The sequence below is a fragment of the Panicum hallii genome, chromosome 2, assembly GCF_002211085.1.
Source record: "Panicum hallii strain FIL2 chromosome 2, PHallii_v3.1, whole genome shotgun sequence".
Taxonomy (NCBI): Eukaryota; Viridiplantae; Streptophyta; class Magnoliopsida; order Poales; family Poaceae; genus Panicum; species Panicum hallii.
In genome coordinates this window covers 47,170,866-47,186,999 of record NC_038043.1, presented here as the reverse complement: position 1 = coordinate 47,186,999, position 16,134 = coordinate 47,170,866, and the positions used below count along the sequence as shown (strand labels likewise).

The 16,134-nt window shown below is 42.7% G+C and overlaps 2 protein-coding genes across 2 annotated transcripts; both read left to right on the top strand.

The window, feature by feature from the left end:
- The first annotated feature begins 2,503 nt into the window (after positions 1–2,503).
- Positions 2,504–10,147, top strand: LOC112882503 (ADP-ribosylation factor GTPase-activating protein AGD3). Its single transcript, XM_025947578.1, has 19 exons — positions 2,504–2,915; positions 3,749–3,825; positions 3,981–4,081; positions 4,314–4,384; positions 4,680–4,742; positions 4,830–4,874; positions 5,438–5,503; positions 5,591–5,638; positions 5,736–5,831; positions 5,917–5,958; positions 6,439–6,654; positions 6,760–6,891; positions 7,000–7,221; positions 7,351–7,437; positions 7,555–7,899; positions 8,154–8,296; positions 8,391–8,487; positions 9,035–9,534; positions 9,633–10,147. The coding sequence occupies exons 1-19, from the start codon at positions 2,871–2,873 to the stop codon at positions 9,748–9,750; spliced, it is 2,514 nt and encodes an 837-aa protein (XP_025803363.1). The 5' UTR covers positions 2,504–2,870; the 3' UTR covers positions 9,751–10,147.
- Positions 10,148–14,075: 3,928 nt separating this feature from the next.
- On the top strand, positions 14,076–16,134 carry LOC112882787 (transcription factor bHLH137-like). The gene is made up of 8 exons (XM_025947932.1): positions 14,076–14,389; positions 14,533–14,682; positions 14,799–14,864; positions 14,954–15,022; positions 15,140–15,223; positions 15,333–15,488; positions 15,581–15,728; positions 15,881–16,134. The coding sequence occupies exons 1-7, from the start codon at positions 14,162–14,164 to the stop codon at positions 15,674–15,676; spliced, it is 849 nt and encodes a 282-aa protein (XP_025803717.1). The 5' UTR covers positions 14,076–14,161; the 3' UTR covers positions 15,677–15,728; positions 15,881–16,134.

Here is a 16,134-nt window from a genome sequence, read left to right as displayed (position 1 = left end):
GTCTACCACTCTGTCCACACCCATTTCCTACCCAAAACCGGTGCAGTGTGGCAGTGCCAGTGCATGCCTACCTCACTACCTCAGTCAGGAGCATCTGCCAGTTTGCAGTTTTTTAAAAAAACTGGTTTCAGGACATGTTTAACGATGTCATGGATTTTATATAGCGTGTGTTCGTTTTCTACCCTCTAAACTTTAGACCCATCACATCAAAGAGAATCTTACTATTTAGAAATATTAAATAAAATCTGTTTACAAAACTTTTTGCACAGTGATGCTACAGTAATCATCCGCTAATTATGGACTAATATACCTCATTAGATTCGTCTCGCAAATTAGCCCTGGGTTCTGCAATTAGTTTTGTAATTAGACTTTATTTAATACTTCTAAATGATAAGATTCTTTTTAATGTGACCCTCTAAACTTTAGGCTCCAGGAAACGAACATTACAGATGAGTGCCTCTCTAATCATGTGTTTTACTACAACGCAGGGACATTTCAGCACCATGCATTTTTCAGTAATCGCTGAATGATTAAACATTCTAAACTGAAAAAGTCTTGCACCATGATTGGCAATCGTATGGCTAGCGAAGGATTTATTATCTGAGTGCGGACCTTAACGGCGTAAATGGTGCTGATCGTGGGCGAATAAGATAATCGGTTTGACTCGTATAATGATGAACTGAACGCAATTGTCCAAAGCAGCACAAACTAGTTCATGCGTGGACGTATTAAGAGCAAGCTAAAACGGGACTTTTCTTGAAAGCATAAACAAAGACAGGACAAACGGCGAACACTAATACATGGAAAAGAACACTGCATGATTAGGGCGGCACAATGGACGAAAAGGAGCCCATGCGCCTGTCCAGTTCCATGTCTTCTTGATGAGGGGGCTTTGCCAGCTTATAAACAATTCCTTTACTCTCCCTCAAAATCTTTAGAAAAACAAATTCATTTCAAAATTTGCTGTGGGAGTTCGATGAAAGAAGCTCACGAGGGCAGCATTATTTTTTATAACAAGATTAGCAAGCGCGTAGCAATTTTTTTTGAGCGGGTTGGTGGGGCCGCAGGGGGCCGGCATCCAATAAAGCCGAAGAAGAGCAGAGGCCGCATTTGCGGGCCACCCATGAGCGCCCACGAACTGTCTGAATTTTCCTTTCCTATTTCGCCCAGTTCCTCTCGTAAATTAGATTTTGTTTAGTCCCGCGACCAATATTAATAATAATTTAAATCGAGAGCTGCGCTGTTCGTGCCATGATTACTGTCGCGCCTCACGATCGCTCGTGGTGCCGTGCCACCGGTGACGTTACCACATCCTTCACTGGTAGTACGTTTATTTGCCGGCGTATCTATCTTCCATTTCTTTTTTTTTTCCTGCTCGACTCGATATGCAGGCTACGACCTATTTTGTGAATTTTTAGCGAAGGTGATGGTCTGTCATGCATATGCATATGCAAAGTTCATAGTTTTTTATTTTAAATTTATTTGTAACTTTGCCCTTCTCATGGCATTTTTATCATGAACTACTCCTCTATTCCAAAATGTAGATCTTTTTTGATAAATCTAGATACATAGTTTTTCTATGCATCTAGATAAACATTATGTCTAGATACATAGTAAAAATTATACATCTAGAATTGCCAATACGACCAATAATTTGGAACATTACAACATAAACCTTCACCACTTTAGACCAACTTCCTATTAATATAGTACTAATATATATTATCTTCTCATTTCTATTTGTCAACTGGCATCTTAATTTGTCTCGTCATGAATGTCAGAATGTTTCAGCTGTTTCATACACTCCGTCCAACTGATCAAACTTTTCCACTATTCTATTGCATATGACAAGTTTTATTCCAACTCTTTTATGATGTTGGCACCAATACCCAACTTGTTGCAAATAACTCCATTCCTCCTATCGCTAATGATGTTTTTCTTACCTTGTAGTAGTTGCGATCTAAATTCTCATTATTTCCTATTGTCACTTTTGTATATCTAACCCTAATTCTATTATAAAACATATTGTATTTAGCTGAATTAAGCATTAAATTAGCAAAAACAAAAAGAAGAACATAACAAATCAGATGTGCGAATGACATGACACCATTTAAGTTCCCGTCCTGCACTTGGTTCTACAACTCGACGGCCCATCTTATTTTGACGCGTACAAATGTTCCTTTTTTTAAAAAAATCTTTTAAAAAATTAAAAGAAGAAATGGACAAGTGCACACTGCACAGGCAATACAATCAGCGGTAAGTCACCCGCCCACTCACCGGTAGGTGACCCGCCCCCTCCCACCACCACTCGCTGCATCCCGGGCCCCACATCTCGGCACCACGATGCACCAGCCCTACCACGCCACTCCCACACGATCAGCCACTAAATTAACCCCCGGAAACCAGAATATTGAATTAAAAATAGGCTTAATCAGAAATAAAGCGCACCGTTATTTTCCATCTCACACTTTTCTCTTTACCCCCTCCCTGTCTCCCCCCTGCGACTGCGTGTCCCCTCCCCTCTCGCCGAGCCATTCGATTTCTCTCTCTGCGCGCTCCCCCTCGCGAATCGCCGCCATTTCACCGACTCCGGCCGCCGCCTAGGGTTCCGGTGCCAGCGTCGCCGGAGGGCTACGGCCGCTGGTCGCGTTCCCAGCGTCGCGCGCTGCGGCCGGAGGTTGGAGTGGCGGTTCTCCGTGGAGAAGAAGGCGGAGGTGGCGGTGGCTGTGGTCCCGGTGGCTGCGGAGCGGGGTCTCGAAGAGCGAGTCTTTCAGTCGCCGGGGCGGCGCGGGGGTCGATGTGGAGGTAGTGCGGCCGTGGGAGGCGAATAAGTTGGCCGCGGCGGCGGAGGCGGACTGGCGGTGGCAGCCATGTTTTTCAGCAGGCTCGATGACTCGCCCATGTTCAGGAAGCAGGTGAGGGGTCGCGCCGGATCTTGGTTTCTGCTCTCTGGGGATCCTGCGTAGTGGCTGTGAGGTTGATCTCGGCCTCTCGGGCGAGCGTTTCAGCTTTGGGTGCAATGCTTGGCTCCGGTGGCTCCCGGATTGGGCTGCAGGTGGTCGCGCGGATCTGCCCTTCCTTCTGGGCTGTGCTGATGGGGAATGAGTGCGGAGACTCTGATCCCTTACGGCGTAATTTCGTCTCCAATCAATTTTGAATTAATAGTGTAGGACCTGCAGGTTTAACCGCTTCTTTTAACTGTTTTTGTGGACTGCACGATGGTCTCACCGGTGCACTTTGTGTTGTTAGACTGTACTGATGCAAAGACGTGAACGGGACTTTTGCCCTTTAAAGTGTTTCGGTTTGTCAGTTCTATATGTTCTGGTCTTTTGATTGCTATATTTTTCTTGGACAGTTTATTGTTTGTTTTGATGCGAATTAGGTAGCACAGCTTGCTTGTCAATGTGTAATTTTGGCATGCATTGTGATCATTTGGTGTACATTTTTGGAAATGTTTGATTCATTTGTCAGTTGTGGGTTGCCTGGTTTAGTTTTGTCATGATTTGGACAGAAAAAGGGTTGCTTTAATTATGCAAGGAGTATGAGGAGTCACAAATCGTTTGTAAAGTAGGTTCCTTCGAGTTTATTCATGCTTAGTAGCTTATTTGACTTCTGTGTGAAACATAGTATTGATTCAGTGAGGCCAACCTGTGCTTTGTATTATTTTTAGGGATCTTGCGATTATATTTCAGTACTTGCTTCCTTTGGTTCATGGATATTGCTTAACTTTGTTTTCTTGCATTAATAGATGCAATCACTAGAAGAAGGTGCTGAGTTGCTAAGAGAGAGATGTTTAAAGTTTCACAAAGGTTGCCGAAAATACACGTAAGTGATCATTCACATCTCATTTATGTGGCACATTTGGACTTACCAAACCTGAAAAATGTTATTTCTGATTTGTGAATTCTGTTGGATTATATGGGCTGTGCATTAATTAACAGGGTTTCTCTAGGCCTCCCTAATTTCTCTGTTTATTTCAGGGAAGGACTAGGGGAAGCATATGATGGAGATATTGCATTCGCAAGTTCACTTGAGACTTTTGGAGGGGGTCATAATGATCCAATCAGTGTTGCATTTGGAGGTTAGTTATTTGGTTGTCTTTTAAATATATGTATTCACCTTTGTACTAGTTATGTTACGTTCAATTTGTTATATGATCATGATAAATTCCGTTTCTTTTAATGTTTGTTGAAACTGATTAATTTGATTGTCACCTTTACTAGATTTCTAGCATCAGCAGTGTTTTTTAAACCCTTTTCACTTTCCTAATTGGTTGGTTCTCTTGTAACTCATGGCATTTACCTCTTTTGCAGGGCCTGTTATGACCAAATTTACAATTGCCTTGAGAGAAATTGGAACATACAAGGAAGTATTGCGCTCCCAGGTAGAGAATCCATAGATACATTACTATGGAAGCATTTTCATCAAGAATGCTTTTGTCTGGCACCCATCTTTGAGATGTTGTGGCTTGGCTATGACTCATCTCCTTGGCTCTACAAGACTTCATTTTAATGTTATTTTAACAATTATACATGGTTTAATTTTTTGTGGTTGTATTGAAATCATATCCCTGTGCATTCGTTACTGAGAGTGGAACTAATCCAATTTGTTAGTTGTTACAAACTTGCAATTACAATTTCAGCTTCAGTGGTATAACTGCTGATGTATTGTTGTGATAGGTTGAGCATATGCTAAATGACAAGCTGCTCCAGTTTGTGGACATTGATTTACATGAAATGAAGGTATTTTCATAGTCTTCTGTGAACATTGAATCTGTAGAATTCACACCTCTAATTATATATGTTGTTAATATAATAAAATTTGTGCAGGATGCTAGGAAACGTTTTGACAAGGCTACCCTTCTTTATGACCAGGTAATGCTGCTTTGATGCTATTTCACAATGGCCATACAATCAGATTCAAAAGCTTGTATATTATAGGTCGTTTTGGCTTTTCTTGGTTCATAAATTTTACTATGCACCTAGACATACACTATGTCTAAATACATAAATTTTAATATGTATTTACAGAACCCAAAACGACCTATAATTTGAACGGAGGGAGTAGTTTATTTTGGTAGAAATGATCTATTGTTCCATTTGCTTTACCTGCAAACCTAATAGCCACCTTGCACTGGAGTCAGAATGACCTGTTGACCGATTATGCTTAGGTGTTATGTTTTTATTTTTCTTTTCCAGCTACTGAATTCTAACCCAAAGCAAATTGTTCTAGTAAGTTATGTAGGATGAGCAGAGTCTGCTATTTGTTTCACGGGGCTAATTTTGCTACTGTATAGCACTGAATTTGTAGCTTTGTTTTCTATGTGATATGCGTTATCATGCTTGACATGTCAGTTGTCGGTGTGTTTTTTCACAAAACTTAGGTTGTTTTTCAGAAGGCCTGTTCCTGACTTCCACTTGTTTTTCTTCTCGTCCAGGCTCGTGAGAAGTATTTATCCTTGAAGAAAGGTACAAGGACTGATGTAGCAACTGCTGTAGAGGATGTAAGTTTACTTCGACCTTATTGAGTATTTTTCAAACTTAAAAGATAAGGTTACTTCCTGTCACTAAATTATTTGTGACATATTCAGGAGCTTCACAGTGCTAGATCTTCATTTGAGCAAGCACGTTTCAATCTGGTACATACACTCTCTACTTGTCACTGTTCAGGATTCTTTATTTAGATTGCTGCGATGCTTTTGTTTGCCTTATCTGTATTTATAATTTTATATTCAGGTGACCGCACTTTCAAATATCGAAGCTAAGAAAAGGTTTGAATTTTTGGAGGCTGTTAGCGGGACAATGGATGCACACCTTCGTTATTTCAAACAAGTATGTTCTTTCTATTGTTTTCACATTAACATTTCTAGGTTATGTACAAATGTGATTCAAGCTCATTCTGCTACTATTTTTTCAGGGATACGAACTACTTCATCAGATGGAACCATATATCAATCAAGTAACTCTTTTAGCCATGATATCTCTTTTCTTGTTTCTAGTGCTGTAGTTGAATATATTGTATAGTGGTAAACTTTGTTGAGGCAGTAAACATGCCCTGCTTTATGGTGTTAACAACACATTCTGGAACTGCTGCACCATTCATTATCCTTGCCAATCACACATAACTGCCTTCTTGTTCCTGCTTCAAGACACTGACTTCTTTAGATCTTGCAATACCTGTAATTAAGGTGTTAGGTGCTTCTGCTCAATTTTCCTTCATTGCTCAAATCCTTTTGCCTTTTGGTCTGCTGAATGGGTATAACCTTCATATGTTATGATTTCATGAATTACAATGCATCACCCTTGGTTACTATTTCTGTAATTGTTCACATATCCAGACCTGATCTATTTCTCCCCTTTTAGAGTTTTCCTTCCCTTTCTATTTTTCTGAATCCGAGAAAGGTTGTTTACATTGTGCATCATGCCTTTTCTTTTGCAGGTTCTTGCTTATGCACAGCAATCGAGAGAAAGGTCTAACTATGAAGAGGCTGTTCTTCTTGAGAGAATGCAAGAGTTCAAACGACAAATTGATCGTGAAAGTCGGTGGTCACCAAATGGAATGAATGATTCCCCTAATGGTGATGGAATACAAGCAATTGGTAGAAGTTCTCATAAGATGATTGAAGCAGCGATGCAATCAGCTTCAAAGGGCAAGGTAACATATACTGGTGCTATCCGAAGACAATGTTCACGCATGCACGGCTGTGTAATTCCAACTAGGGGAATGCAATTTATACTGAAAGTAAGCAACTATTTTCAGGTTCAGACCATTCGACAAGGTTATCTTTCCAAGAGATCTTCAAATTTGAGAGGTGATTGGAAAAGGAGGTTCTTTGTCCTTGACAGTCGAGGAATGCTGTACTATTATCGCAAGCAGAACAGTAGGCCATCCGTAAGTACTCTCACAAGTCACAACACTTGCATAATATCTTTGACACACTTAAGGAGTGTTTCATTTAATATTATTTCATCATCTTTTGTTTTGGTTTTGATTTTGTAGAGTGGTTATTCTAACCAAAGAACTAGCACTCCCTCCGAACATGGTTCTGGGTTGCTCAGCAGATGGTTCTCATCTCATTATCATGGAGGCGTGCATGATGAGAAATCTGTTGCACGCCATACTGTAAACTTGCTAACATCGACCATTAAAGTTGATGCAGATCAATCGGATCTGCGGTTCTGCTTCAGAATAATTTCTCCCACAAAGAACTATACATTGCAGGTATGAAGCTTTAAGTGTACATTTTGATTTCTGTTTTTCTTTATACAGAATGATGCCGTACGAAACTGTTTAATAGCCATAGTTGCCATATTGATTTCTATCTAGTGACATGAACCTAAAATTGCGCAGGCAGAGAGTGCAATGGATCAGATGGATTGGATTGAAAAAATTACTGGCGTCATCGCTTCTTTGCTGAGCTCCCAGTCCCCTGAACGGGTTAGTGACGAGTTCTGCTGAATTTGATTTATATGAAATTATATACCTGAATTTACTCGTTATTGCATTATTTATATACCTGAATTTGATTTATATGAAATTATATTTTGTGTACAGCGTCTTCTGCTGAGCCCTAAGGGCAGCAGCCATCATCGAACTGCCAGCGAAAGCAGTTCTTTCAGTAGCTCAACAGAACTTGAACATTCAATAAGTGAAGATTGCATGCTGGAAAAGAACTCAGGAACTGGTTATTTTGAGCATTCTGCTAGGGCTGCACAGCATCACCGAACAAGCATGATGAAGCCTGATAAGCCAATTGACTTGCTTAGGAAAGTGGCAGGCAATGGTAACTGTGCTGATTGTGGTGCCTCAGAGCCTGATTGGGCATCCCTCAACCTTGGAGTTCTTTTATGCATAGAGTGTTCTGGGGTACACAGAAATATGGGTGTGCATATATCTAAGGTAAACGAGCAGTATTGTCTGCAATTTACATAAGCAAAAAGTTCACCACGTTACTGTAGAATTCAGATATATTGTTCTGCATTCAGAATTTGTTGGGGTATTGGATGATGTGTATCTGTGCATTGCCCATGGCTTGTGCCAACCAGGCACTGTAGGTTGCAGTAGTGACTTATCCAAGCTTTCTACTATAGATTTGGTATGTTGGATTGAATCATATATGTGAGTAGCAGACTGAGCTTACCTTGCATTGGCAGGTAAGATCTCTGACGCTTGATGTCAGGGTTTGGGAGCCATCTGTTATCAATCTCTTCCAGTCATTAGGCAACGCTTTTGCCAATACTGTCTGGGAGGAAATGTTACCTTCGTCGAGCTGTGCTGACCATGGTGATATTTCAAGGTAGCATTGGTGCTGTTTATACAAACTAACATACATAGAATTTACAGTCCTTCTATTGCTATTCATTCAACTTGCAAATTCTACTGTTATGCAGGGCTGATAGATTAGAAAAAACATCGCGTGGCTTTGCACTCAGCAAGCCTAAACAATCTGATCCTATTGCAGTGAAGGAGAAATTTATTCATGCCAAGGTACTTCCTAGTTTTTTTGTCACTTCTATCTGTTCTAAATTTTCAACAAACAATTGCTATATCACTGATCATGGCCAGCAATAATATTTCTTTTGAGGACTTATCAGCACCAATATTGTGAATTTACATATATCAAATGATGTTGCATGGGCAGCATCTATATGTTTGATCTGTTCTTAGAAAATGTCCGTGAAACTTTAAGGCCCTGCTTGGAAAGGGGATTTTAGGAAATAAATCCTTAGGATTTAGCAGAATAAACACTGGAAGTTCTAGAACATTTCCCCTCTTGCAAACTAGCCCTTGGTGTACCACATTGGTCATACTGTTTAATGCCTCACTAGCTGGGCTGGAGCCTAGCTACTTTCTCTTAGATAATCACTTCACACTTGTGTAGGCGTAGCACTGAATTGGCCCCTCGTTGAACCTCACCCTCTGTCACTGTCACTAATTATCTTTTGTAGAAAAAGATAAAAGTTGGGAGCCATTTTTTTATTGCAACTTTGTAATGTATACTCAACTGTTAATTATTTTTTTTCTTAATTTTCAGTATGCTGAAAAGGATTTTGTGCGGAAACATAACATGGATGAGATTCAGCTAGCACAACAGATGTGGGATAGTGTAAGTTCAAACAACAAGAAGGGGGTGTACAGTCTGATTGTGGGGTCAAATGCCGATGTAAATTTTTCATATGGACATACATCATTTAATTCGGCTTTGACTCTGGGAAAAGCGCTCCTCCTACAAGAGCAACCAGCTTCACCATCAAATGGAAGCTCTAGATGTTTTGATCGCAATCCGCTCGAGAAGGGTTCTCCTGGGGACTCTATTTCTCCTGCCAGCACAAGTGCCCGTATAGACGAATTGGACGATTATGTTGAAGGATTGTCTTTGCTGCATGTAGCATGTCGCGTTGCGGACCTGGGCATGGTTGAGCTACTCCTGCAGTACGGCGTCAATGTAAATTCTACAGATTCAAGAGGGCGAACACCACTTCATCACTGCATCATGAAAGGCAGACATGTGTATGCCAAGCTGCTGCTTTCCAGGTATACAAAGTTCATGTTGGTTATAGCTTAACTGAAAATTGGGATACTTAAGGAACTAGAACTATGTATAGATTCTAATTTACTCGTTGCCCGTGCAGGGGGGCTGATTCTCAAGTCACGGACCGAGATGGTAGAACAGCTTTACAGTATGCAATTGACAGCGGAACCATAGACGATGAAGAGATCCTCGTTTTGTTAGAGGACCCAAGTAGATAAATCATGTAGGTAGTCAACTCTACAGTATCGGCGGTACCGTGCGCCTTTGTGCCCGCCTGCTGCAGTCACCTTGGCACGGCGCCCAAGTATACCTTTGCCGATATTTCGGTTTCTGCCAAGAGGAAGTTTATAGTTTTCTAGGGCTATCCGCGGTTCTGGTTATGCTTAGAGTAAAAGTGGCCTGTGCATCGTGGGTGCAGTTCGCAATCTGTTTGGTTTTGTTTGCAGATGTTGCAGTGTAAGGTTTGTACATTGGGGAGTGGCTGCCGTTGTTGTGGCAGATGTACATATAGCGATGTGTCGTCATTATTTATGCAAGGATTAGATTGGTGAGAAGTATTGCCAGTCTCCTGACCGATCAGATACAGAAAAGTATGATACAGCTGAAACCACTGTTCCTGATGTTTCTACCCCGCTGCTCTACATGTTGCGGAACAGCAAAGCTGCTCTGAATCTGGCGAGCAAGACGTATAACACCGCACCGCAGCCTAGCTACAACCATCTTGCACACATGCTATGACCTGCAACAATCATGCTTTGCTGCTGCAGTCTCTCTGGCTGCCGAGTCAGGTTGAACAAGGGCTTCAGCATGGACGAGCGAGCAGCTCTGCAGCCGGTTCCTGTCGATTGACAAGTGACAAGTGACAACAGAGTTCAGGATCCGGTGGCGGCCGCATCTGCATCAGATGATCAGATCTCCCCCCGAGAAGGCGTCGTCGATCGATCAGGCGTCGCTGTCGCCGCCCCGGGAAAGCTGAATCGCGCGCGGATGCGCCGTACGCGCGCGCCCAGCGTCGCAGACGTCAATGCCGGAGTTAATCGCAAGGCAACAACGAGGCGCCCGGTCGCTCAGCTGGGCCGCCCACTTGGCGCCTGGGGGCGCGTGTACGCGCGCATGCATGCGCCGAGAAGCAGGGCCTTGTTGGAAGGATGCATGGCGTACGAGAACAGGCTGAATCGTGGCTAGCCCATTGCCATTGGTGCCGACGCGGCGCTGGGCGTTGAGAACACGGTGGAGGGGCGACCGAAGTAGGAGCACATTGGCAGCTATTATAGGAAGACGAGACTATGGCCTCGTTTGGAGCTGCTAGTGTCAAAGTGCTAAAGTTGAGCACCCATTATTAGCTTCTTTTCCCCATCTAATATTTTGCTCTTATTTTGAATGTGGCTAAACTTTAGCCTCCTCATTAGTCATTAGCGTTCATGTATATAAGTGTTATGATAGAGTTTAGCACTAGTATGCAAACAGGACCTATATATTTCCAGCCCTTGCTCCTAGAAAATATTTCTGGACTGCTGCAGTGCTTGCGCTGTCCTAATTCTAAGCCGAGTGGCACGCGAACCATACGTACCTAGAATTTTGGTGCCCAGCGAACCGTACGTACGTGAGAAGAAGAGTTAAAGACTGGTGCATGTATGCGCGGCAGCGTCACAGGTCAAAGCTTCCGGCCGGAAGTGCAGCCTGCAATGAAGAATATTAACCACAGTACTGGTACGTGGCTGCATACAAAGGTCTAAAGCCTACGGACGGAGATACTACACAACTTCTCTCGCCCGTACGGTATATACAGGAGCGATGAACGATGGGTCCAACACCAAGACAGTAGTGCACGCATTTCGCTATACATATGTTTGTATATATGTGATAAATATGGTAACTAACAACGTGATGACAATACACACACACACACATATATATACATGGTACATATTATGTATGTATACTACATATGAGCTTATTTGTTTGTCTCCCGGTCGGATTCGTTAAATACCAAGATAATTTTTCAAAATGGTCTTAGGGTTTGTTCGGAGAAGCTAAAGTTAAGTGCTAAACTTTAGCACATATTAGCACTAAGGTACATGCTAAAATTTTTGAATCTCGGCTAAAATTTAGCCCACCTCATTAGCACTCCCGTTTGGATAGACTAGTTCTAAAATTTAGTATTTTTACCCATTAGCATTTGGATCAAATAAGACCTTAATCAATTCCTCGATCGCTGGACCGAGGAATTGACGAAGCAAGAGACTAGCAGCTTGTCTCGTCCCCTCGATCATCAGTGCAGCTAGCTCCCACCAAACTTGTGTCCATTCAGATTTTTTTCGAGGAAATATATAACTTTATTGATTATATTGGTTAGTATTACAGTATTCAAGTACAAAAAACTAAAAAAGCACAGCACAACATGCTAGCAGGCGTGTCTGTAGCTCATCATCTGTTTGGCTAGCAGCGGTTCCTGGTTGTATTGATCGTTGTGTCCATTCAGAAGTTGAATAGAGTTTTTAACTGATGGTGATGGTCCATGGATGCGAGTAATATCTCATCGCCCAAAGGCTCACAGATGTAGTAGGCAACATGTAGCAGCTGGCTGCAGCTGCGAAGCATCTAGCTAGGGTCATATATAATACATTGTTTCCTATCTGAGCTGCACGTACACGTACGGCACGTCGGCAGAATTCAGAGACGGGGTACACGTACGTGCAGGAAAGATCGTCCCTTACAGCGCGTGAAAGCTTCAGTAGTGTATTCCCAGTAAGGCAGTAACTGATCAGAGCTAGCTAGCTCGCTAGCTAGCTACACACACATGCACGCGTGGATAACCTGTGACCTACTAGATCCTTTTTGTTTTTGAGGAATCGATCTAGATCTTTATTAACAGTACAGTACATGATTAGCTTCGCAGAAGTCTAGCAGTTTTATTCAGGCTCAGATTGAACCGATGGCAATCAAGCTGTCGAGATTGATCCGATCCTCTGAGCAGCGAAGCAGTGCGCAGCGCACAGCGATCCATGCGTTTTAGGGTTCATCTGATCGAGCCATGGCCTTAACTTCCAGTGGCCACTGATGACGAAGCTAGCAGCATCCTGATCGGCCGGCCAGCTATATATATCTCCTGCCTCAATTAGTGAAGCTAGAGCAATTTTCTTTAATTTTTTAAAAAAGATGTCCATGATCCCTCAATTAGTGAAGTTCATGACAAAATCAAGAGTATGATTTTTTCCCTTGTTCTGAAAATATGCAGAAGTACTATTCAACGCCAGGAGAAAACAACACACAAGTCTCAAGAGGGTTTGGTCGTTCACATAACCTGTCCTCTGCCTGTTGACGTAGACCAGCATTGATATTGATAGCTGAGAAAGATCGAACAAGAGCCTATTTCTCCAAATGGAGAAAAAACGTATTGCAAAAGTCAGCTTAGAAATGGAAAAAAAAGTTTATTTTGCTGAGGGAGGACCTGAGAATTTTTTTTTTGGCAAAGACCTGAATTTTTGTGTCCGGCCAACCACAAGTGTTGTCAAAACATAAAAGGCCGTAGACTGACACACATCGATCGTCGTGGACCGTCCTGCTGCTCCTGCATGCATGCGTGCAGCCACTCAAAAGCCGTCCTGATGACCATGCCAGGAAGAAGATCTGTTGTGTCACTCTGATAGTTACCATTTACTGCCACGTGGTTTTTACTTGCAGTTAATGACGCAGCTACTTTGTAGGTGATGGTGCAGGGGACTGAAGAAGCTCAGAGATTAGAAGGGCAGCCTTCACCTCAGGATCAGTCGTCAATCACGTTTGAGGTTTCCATTATGACCCAGGACCACACACTGCAGCCAAATTCAATTTTCTTCTATCCTTAGCTTCCACAAAATTTCATAACCTTCTCCTGCTGGAATGCTTAGCCTGCAGATTACTGCTCACAAACTTTAATTTGTTTATACTTCAACAGATTACTAGAGATAGACTAATAAGCTTTATAATTAACTTCTTCACATACTGATGGTCCAAATTAAAACCAGTCTGACCAGCAGGAATTCTGAAACAACATCTAACCATCTATGGAACTGCTGCCGACCTGCTATGTATCCCATTACAAGCAAAAGGGGTCAAACCCTGGTTGGCTAGACTACCACCCATCATACTATCAAACCAGAGGCTCCCTTTTGTCCTCTGAATTCTCATACGCAAGCAGCTGCTGCCAAAAGAGTTAGAAAACAGTGTGCTTACAGCCTTGCACACACAACTTGACCATCAAATAGTCCTAACCCCCAAAAAGAAAATAAAAAAATGTGCACAAAATATAGAAAAGAGGAAAGGGTAAGGCCCTACCCACATGACCATACCGATATGCTGAATTGCTGATTGACATTTCTTCAATTATTTGATCCTATTACAATAAGGGACACCCGGGCCCTTTCTTGCCAGTGCCAACTTATCCATCACTAGAGATGTAATGATTTGGTCTTATCATTTCCCCATTTCCCACTCTCATTCGTCTTCCCTCCCCAGCTGCCTGTATATATATATAAACCAATGGCGGGTCACCATTGAATCCCCAGCCTGTTGCTTCTCCACTCTCCACCTGCTTGCCAAGAAAACTACGCTTAAAAGCATCGACGCATAGCGCCTAGCTGCTGGCCAATGGCAAACTTCTCGCACCTCTCCCAGCACATGGAGCACGGCCTCGCCAACGCCTCCCACGGCATGCCGAGCTTCTTGTTCTGCCATGGGGCAGCCGCGGCAGATTCAGCCTCGCTGGAGACCTCATCTGGGGTTCTTGACACCTCTCCGCGAGGCACTGCTTCTGTTGACAAGAAGATCAGGAAGCCCAGAGAAGATAGTGCCAGCCTGAGCTCTGCGCAATCCAAGGTAGTTAACTTACTACTAGAATGAGCACTATTGCATCGAACACTAGAAAAATGTTATACACAAAAGCTTATATTTCTTGTTGGAGTTTAGTTTCATGAACATGTGGCACACAGTTTTCTGATCTTGTGAGGTTGAACAAGCAGGACTCAAACTCAAAGGAGAGCACCAAAAGGAGAGGAGGAAAGAGAGAGAGAAGCAGCAAGGAGGTAGATGAGGAGGAGGAGCCCAAGGGGTACATCCATGTCAGGGCAAGGAGAGGGCAAGCAACAGACAGCCACAGCCTTGCAGAGAGGGTACTGTGCACCATTGCCTGCAAATTTTCGCCATCATCTTTGTTGTTGATTTATGTAGCTTAGCGTGGTTGTTTGGGCCTCTTTTTTGCTCAATTTGCTGTGACATTTTTCTTCAGGTGAGGAGGGAGAGAATCAGTGAGAGGATGAGGGTGCTGCAGGCCCTGGTCCCTGGCTGTGATAAGGTTAATTTTATTAACCACCAAATAAATTGCTTGTTGCAACTAATGCACGGTACTAATTTTCAGAGGAAAATATTTGTTTTCTAATGTAGGTTACTGGAAAAGCCCTCATTTTGGATGAGATTATCAATTATGTTCAGTCCTTGCAGAACCAGGTTGAGGTAATACACAATAGCAAATAAACAAATACAAACTAGAGTAGGTTATACGTGTTCATATTTTTTTTAAAAAATAAAGATGTTACTAACTGACAAGTTCACTTCTTGGTTGCGTTGCAGTTCCTTTCCATGAGAATTGCTTCCCTGAGCCCTGTGCTGTATGGTTTTGGCATAGACAGTGATGCCTTCGGTGACCACACTCAAGTAAGCAACATCCTACAATCTTTGCGCTAAACCATGTATTTCACCTTGTCTTTTCCATCCCCTCTTGCCATGATGTTCACAATCGCAATTGCCAATTCATATGTTTCAGAAAATGGAAGGAATGCTCCACCATGAGGCGCTTGCGATGCCTGCTTCTGTCATGAACCGAGCTCCATCTCAAGCTATCATGCACACAAACACCTCCACCTCGTCTCCCTCCTACGAGGTTCATGGCGAGGGCGGCACCGGCATCTCTTTCCCTCAGGTTTGTCTTCTGTTCATTGCCCTCTACCACCAGACCATTCAGCTCCAATGTACCGAGATCAGCTGACCCTGAGCTGTCTGCATAATCTTCAGGACAATGGCAGCTACATGGTGCAAACAGTAGGTGAGCCAAGGCAAGAGCTGTTCAATCAAGTGGCGTTCAGTAACCACATGTGCTCTTTCCAGTAGGAAGAGAGAGTGAGGAAACAAACGAGTGGAGGACTCTACGCGATGACTACAGGTAATGCAGCAAAGTTTAGTGGAGCCATGTTTGAAGTTCTAGCTATGTTCCAAAACAACTAGGACTCAAATCCTGCAGAATTTATATATCCTTTATTTTCAAACTCCATTTTGAATAAATGTGTTTTGTTTGCTTGCTTTTTGCGTCTGCAGGAGGAAATAATGCTGAGATCGACGGAGGTAGAAGCTAGCCCCAGATGAGTTTGTGATGTTGGACGTAATCCATCCCCTTGTCTGGTGGCTGTAACGGGAACCTGCAGTAGCTAGCAATAGCAGTAGCAGTAGTAGTAGACTTGGTTACACGCTGTTATATTTGAAGTCTTTGTTAGTATCACCTCAGTTAGGCATTGTTGCTCTTGGGGGCTCTTCCCAAGGGTTGCTTGCCATTGTACTCTGCTTGGAAAAAA